Genomic DNA, 6,582 nt, shown 5'->3' with positions numbered 1-6,582 from the left:
AATCACACGTGACGGAATAACCATTATCAACCACGTGCCGCCGAATAAGGGATGCTGTAGAGGCGCATATCACAGCGTATGGTACGCTTGAAACCAATCACACACCGTCGAATACGCACTGGGGAGTCTGGCGCAAGCGGATAGACTATAATCTCAAGAGACCACAATGGATTATAATCTCACGTGACGGATTAAGGAATGGCGACCACGTGCCGCCAAATAAGCTAACTGGAGTTTGGCTCAGTTCATGGGTATTTGAGGTCTGAAGTAGCACAGTGAATGCTACTCACACCCGGCGAACTACCTACTTCTATCACAGGCTGTCGGACAATCGAAGCGGTCTCTTGGGCTTTAGTCAGACAGGATATATATATATATATATATATTTATATTTATATTTATATATATTATTTTCTCGAGTAGAGGGTCATAGTAGTGTTTAACCTGTGGCGATTGGGGCGGTCTGGGAACTGGGGCCGCACACGGGGAGTCGGCCACACTCAACAGCGTAGTGAGGGTTTCTAAGGTTTTGGGTTTTATATCCCTATTTCCGGGTGGGCCGATGGGCTCGATTGACTGGTGGGATCTCTTGAAGCGCATTGCGGCATAGGCACACGCTGTGAGATTAGTTATAGACGCTGTGGAATTGGTTATAAGCGCTGTGAGACTAGTTATAGACGCTGTGGAATTAGTTATAGACGCTGTGGAATTGGTTATAAGCGCTGTGAGACTAGTTATAGACGCTGTGGAATTAGTTATAGACGCTGTGGAATTGGTTATAAGCGCTGTGAGACTAGTTATAGACGCTGTGGAATTAGTTATAGGCGCTGTGAGATTAGTTATAGACGCTGTGGAATTGGTTATAAGCGCTGTGAGACTAGTTATAGACGCTGTGGAATTAGTTATAGGCGCTGTGAGATTAGTTATAGACGCTGTGGAATTCGTTATAGGATTAATTGTACGCACCTCTCGCCGATGTGAATAGGCTTTGGACCTTGTCGACGGGTGTCACCAAGCTCTAGGCCTCCGTCGTTTAATAAGCGTATTAGTTAAATAAGCACACTAGTTAAATAAGCGTATTAGTTAAATAAGCGTACTGGTTACAAGAACAACTTTGTCGAACTGGAGAGCTACGTTGGATGTGCATACTGACTGACGGCTGCAGACAGAATGAGTCATACTAGCACGTGCTGCCGAGTTAGCGCACCGGGTCCTGAGCGCCTGTTGCCACATGAACGTAGTGGATTCTAGACACCTGTTGTCAATCAAGTGGATGAGTACCTGCCACACTCGACTGGGGGGGGGACTCTATGGGTCATCTATGCAACGGGATGACATTCTGTGACATAACAATAGTACACTATCTTCGCAAATAGATAAGTATGCGGATAGGGGGTGTCTCGACAGCCGCAGGGAGTTCTAATCGCTGAACGTGAAATGTTTGTGTAGACGGTGTGCCCGACCGTCGACACACCAATCACACCTTCTGGCCTGATACTATACATGTACATGTACATCTATATGATACATCTACATGATACTATACATCTACATCTACATCCACATCTACATGTCCATGGCACCTCTGAACGAGTATGAATTTCACATGCACTAACAAGCATAACTAGAACACGGGCGGTCTGGTCACGCCTAGAACAAGTGTGTGTAGCACCTACCAACCACTCGTTGGCACAAGCAAGGTAGTTGGCCATGTGTGGGGGGTCCTTCATCTACACGGAAGCGGTTCGGATTCGCATCAGATGGCATCCATCTGCATAATCCGGACGTTTATTGGTCTCAATGAGCAAAGGCGTTAGGTGACATAAGAGGGCGCGTAGTTACCAGGGAGTGAGTTGGGTTTCGTATATACTTCTCTGGCGAGGCGTATGACTGGATTGTATCGGCAACCCAGCATGTCGATTGCAACCAAACATGCGTGTGCGAACGATAAGTTTGTGGTTTCGCAGATACACATCCTTAGAGCTGGGATGGATGCGCATGCGCATACGTTTTCATAATCGGTGCGCATTCCGAAAGCACAAAGGTGCTTCCGCGGTAGATGTGTGCACACAAAGAGTCTGAAGGTTCGATAAGGGTCCAGATTTCGATTAGTGTTTGTTATAATTTGTAAATAATACGAATTGAAGCCAAATGCGGATATGAACATACAGTTATATACATATTGGTTCTCATTATCCTGGTCGAGATCATATAGGACATGCAAGATTACACCGTTAATACATCACTGTGCCTCGATCAAACCGTGACGAAAATGGTCTCGCGGTTGGATACAGCTCACCTTCAGACATCAAGTGGACCGTAACAACACAGCTTTAATCCACGAGATGAAACTGCTTTATTATATAAGAAGCTTACGGCAGGTTGCTGATGACGGTTACACACTCTAGGTACATGATTTCTGGTTCAATCGACAATTGTTTTTAGTACGGTGAATAGCTATCAAGTAATTAATCGACTTTGTGCCCTGTACAGTGCACTCTGAACACCTCAGTGTATTCATGATGATTAAAACATATAGCATCGTAAAACAACCGTGCCAAGTTACGATGGTACTTTTTATGAAACTGTTATGCTTTGAGACCCTAAAATGTAGGATATTGGTAATCTTATCACGATATTTGCGGATCTTTACATGACCAAAGCACCACTTCGTTGAACTGATGTGTAATAATGGTTAAACTATATCGTCGATTAAAGAAACGGCGATCTAGTACTCCGAACACCGTTTACATACATGTTAGACAATGGTTTATCAAAGCCTAGTCAGAATAGACGGGAATGTCATCAGAATGAAGTCGAGGAGAGGCAGATTGATTCGATATTTAAACTCTTTTATTTTAAAATGTATACTTATATAATATATTAACACACTTAACTCTATATTTAGCCGCCAACTATATTTGCTGGACGGGTCTTGACATTATTGTATATATATATCAGATATTTACAGTCTATATTGCCACCTAAAGTTGTAGTCTTAAAGTACAACAACCATGGTACTAGTGATAGGCGAGACCGAGGACAGATCAGACTGAGTAGCCTTCAACTTCGGTTGTTTGAATGCACACACTCCGGAGCACACATTATATGATGTGACCTGGTGGAAGTTGTTCACGTAGTAACCATCGCGGTTCTTGATCTCCCTGAAGGGTCTTTGCAACTGAGCCACCTCGCACGGGCATCGGTTGGCAACAAGCATATCAGTACGCTTGAACGTTTGAAGCTCGTTCGCTGCAAAGCTCAGTGCTGCATAGCTGGTGACAGTCTCATCTCCAGGTCTTCGGTTGTACATTGCACGTGGGAAGGTGTCTGCTACCTCTACCCGTCGGTTGAATGTGACTGCCCTGCGACCGGTGACAGAAGGACGCGCCTGTATTGGAGTGACCTCCTTTGGTTTCTCAGTAGTCGCTTTCGGTACTTTCAAGTTCGCCCTAGGTGATTTTGCAGGTTCATTTCGTCTCGAGTCCTTCTCGCTGATAGTTGGTGATTTGGGTGCTTTCTTGGGAGGTGTTGGTGACTTAGGTACTTTCTTGGCAGTTGTTGGTGTCTTGGGTGCCTTCTTGGCAGTTGTTGGTGTCTTGGGTGCTTTCTTGGCAGGTGTAGGTGATTTAGATGCTTTCTTATCAGGTGTTGGCGATTTCTTACCTAGGCTAAACATAGTTTTGGCTGTGGGTTCACGCGACCAATGCCCGTTTATGTGGTTGTAATCTGGATAGAATGATGAAATGTACAAAACAGTGGCTATTATTTATCTCAATTCTCGCCTGAAAGTGTGAATCGAGCTATCCTCGTCTTCCCCGATGGTATAAAATCGCGGTGACGCAGACCACAAATAGAAAAGGCTGAAAAGCAAATCAATCACTATGCTGTGAGAGTCTGTGATTCTGTGACTCTGTGACCTGTGCCTCTGACTCTCTGTCACCGTCACCACAATAAACAGATATAATACTCTTGCTTGTCAGATGCAGTCAGGGACTCAGGGTGCTAAAAAAACATAGGCCCGGCCAGCAGAATTTCAAAAACTGGAAATGACTGGAACTTAAAACCGGTTCACGGCTTTTTGTTTTACCGTTTTTGGCATTTTGCTGTGCGTGTGAAGCGATAATTTGACGCAAGTTGTTGTGGGAAGAATGAATCACCGAATCATTGTTCACTGTTTCGAGAGCACAAGCCAGGGTGACATTTTATTGGAATAGTTGAATGTTGGGAATGTCGTATTGTCACCTGATCGGTGCTCTTCAATAGTCCTCATTTTATACCTATAGTCAATACTGAATACTGATTAGTGTCATATTTCTTTTGAAAACAATCTATTTATTAGTAAAATACAAAAATACAGAGTAAAAATAGTAAAACGTACATACATACTATTTTTTTATTAAAAAAGGATGTGACCAACTTTTTTTTTAATTTATAAATATAGTCTCTATGTAAATATAAGCCTATAAGGTCTATCATCTTTATATATGTAATTATGTACATCCCTAACTCCCTCTCTCTAATGACTGTCACTATGGGCTACATATGACCTACGAGGCTATAAGTCTATTCTATGACTCTATGTGAGTCTGTGACGCGTCAGTCGTCCCTCGACGAGAGGAGTCGAGGTCCGAGGCTATGATTATGAGATTTCTTATTGTATTTTGAATTAATTTTGTATGGCCCTAGTACAGACTCAGAGTTCCAGACTCACTCAGAGAGTAGCGGAGAGTTATAAAAAAAAAGATAATAAACGGACAAGTCTCAAAGCCTCAGGCCCTCTGGCCGCAGCGGCGCAGCGGAGCCTCGCAGCTTCACAGGCCGTCGGGTTTCTTTTTGTTTTTTGTATACTACATATTTGTTTCTTTTTTATATTTGTTTTTTTTAAACAAAATTATTGAAGGAACAACCCCAAATAAATATGTACATACATCCAGTCTGCCATACGCACGCGGCACACTGACGCCGAGTATAAAATTTAAAAAATGCTGGCTTTTTTTTTAAATCAAGTTTATTTATTTATTTTTAAAAACAAGTGGTGTTTGTACTGTATGTACATACAAATAGCTTTTTGTTTTCAAATAAAATAATACAATATGTATGTCGATGGTTTTAAAAATAAATGTAATATGTAGATAAATACAGTCGATGTATATATATTTGTTTTTTATGAAAAACAATAATATAAATATCGTGCACACTCCACACAGGCACACACTGCTGGAGTGCTGGCACAGACGCAAACGGAATAAATAACGCGCGAATCACGATGCTCTTCGCCTCAAAAAAAATGCCTTTTGTTTTGTTTTGTTTTGTTTTGTTTTGTTTTGTTTTGTTTTTTTTGTAAATCAAAAAATAAAGATCAAATACATACACACGTTGTTTTTAAAAATCATGTTATTTTGAAATTCGGAAGTGAGAAAATTGGAAACTGAGAATTAGAAGTGGTATAAATATTTGAAACAACAGTAAATTAGGTATTTACAGAGACAAAACTGTAAATACTATAAAAATAAACCTTTTCTACCGTTCCATTTCTGGTGCTTCCCAGAAACTTTTTTTAAACAGGACTTTTGGAACAATCAGTAATTCTTTTGGAGAAGTTTGGACCGTTTTTATAAAATAGCCAACACATGAACATTTGGATATATATTTATTTAAAATGTACGTTTTCTATTATTTCTAAAACAAAAGCTAGAACAGAAGTATAGAAAAATGAATCCCTTCCAAAAATTGTGCCCAGTCTAGTCAGTCATTGACCTATTTGTATTTACCATTTTCTGTGAAACCTGATAAAATCATAGTCGAGCAGTGGAAGTATAGAGCCTTCTTAGGAAGCAATAAAAATGCTTGAAATATAAGTTATGGTGTATATAGTACTCCTAGAGCAGTTAAAGAGACATCTATAGTTCTATAATGTTTGTAGCTGGTCAACTGGTTACTGGTTGCCAATATAGAATAGAGTAATTATGTATGACTCTTAACTCTTCAGGCATATGTACATTTGTACAGTGTACTATAAAAAAAATTATATATATATATATATATATACATGTGTACATATGTACACTATGCATACATACATGTTTTGTTTTGTTTTTTATAGAAAATAGATGAGTCCTGAACTCCTGACGACTTATAAAATAACAATCCGACTCCTTTTTAAAAACAAAAATCTTGTGAGTCCTACATATCTTGACAACAAGAGAGAGGGCCTAACGGCTAAACGGCTAACAGTGAGCTTGTATCATAGGCTTCAGCTTTCAGGCAGAGCCCCTAAGCCTTCAGAAGTTCAGGCTTCAGTAGTTTCAGTACATAGTTCGGCGTTCGCTATGTAGTTCGGCACCTCCTTCAGGGCCCAGGCTTTTAGTCCATATATTTAATTATGTACAACTCACAGAGTCACATGACACTAGTCTCGGAAGGAGTAAAGAGCGACGACTACAGTGTGAGTGAACACTGAACAGTGGTCACTGCCTCACTCTGGGGGCTATGTACTCTGGTTTGTGAGACAGTGACACACTCTTCATGATGGACTCCCTCTCTCTGTCTCAGTGTCTCTCAGTCTCCCACAAGTCAGCA

General features: G+C 40.9%; 1 protein-coding gene across 1 annotated transcript; it reads right to left on the bottom strand.

Moving 5' to 3' along the window:
* Positions 1–2,850: 2,850 nt before the first annotated feature.
* On the bottom strand, positions 2,851–3,679 carry SARC_05070 (hypothetical protein; the record flags this gene model as incomplete). The annotated part of the gene is made up of 1 exon (XM_014301076.1): positions 2,851–3,679. The coding sequence occupies one exon, from the start codon at positions 3,677–3,679 to the stop codon at positions 2,999–3,001; it is 681 nt and encodes a 226-aa protein (XP_014156551.1). The 3' UTR covers positions 2,851–2,998.
* Positions 3,680–6,582: the final 2,903 nt, after the last annotated feature.

This window comes from Sphaeroforma arctica, assembly GCF_001186125.1.
Source record: "Sphaeroforma arctica JP610 unplaced genomic scaffold supercont1.310, whole genome shotgun sequence".
Taxonomy (NCBI): Eukaryota; class Ichthyosporea; order Ichthyophonida; genus Sphaeroforma; species Sphaeroforma arctica.
Note: the sequence above shows the minus strand (reverse complement) of the source record. Positions and strands in the feature narration are given on the sequence as shown.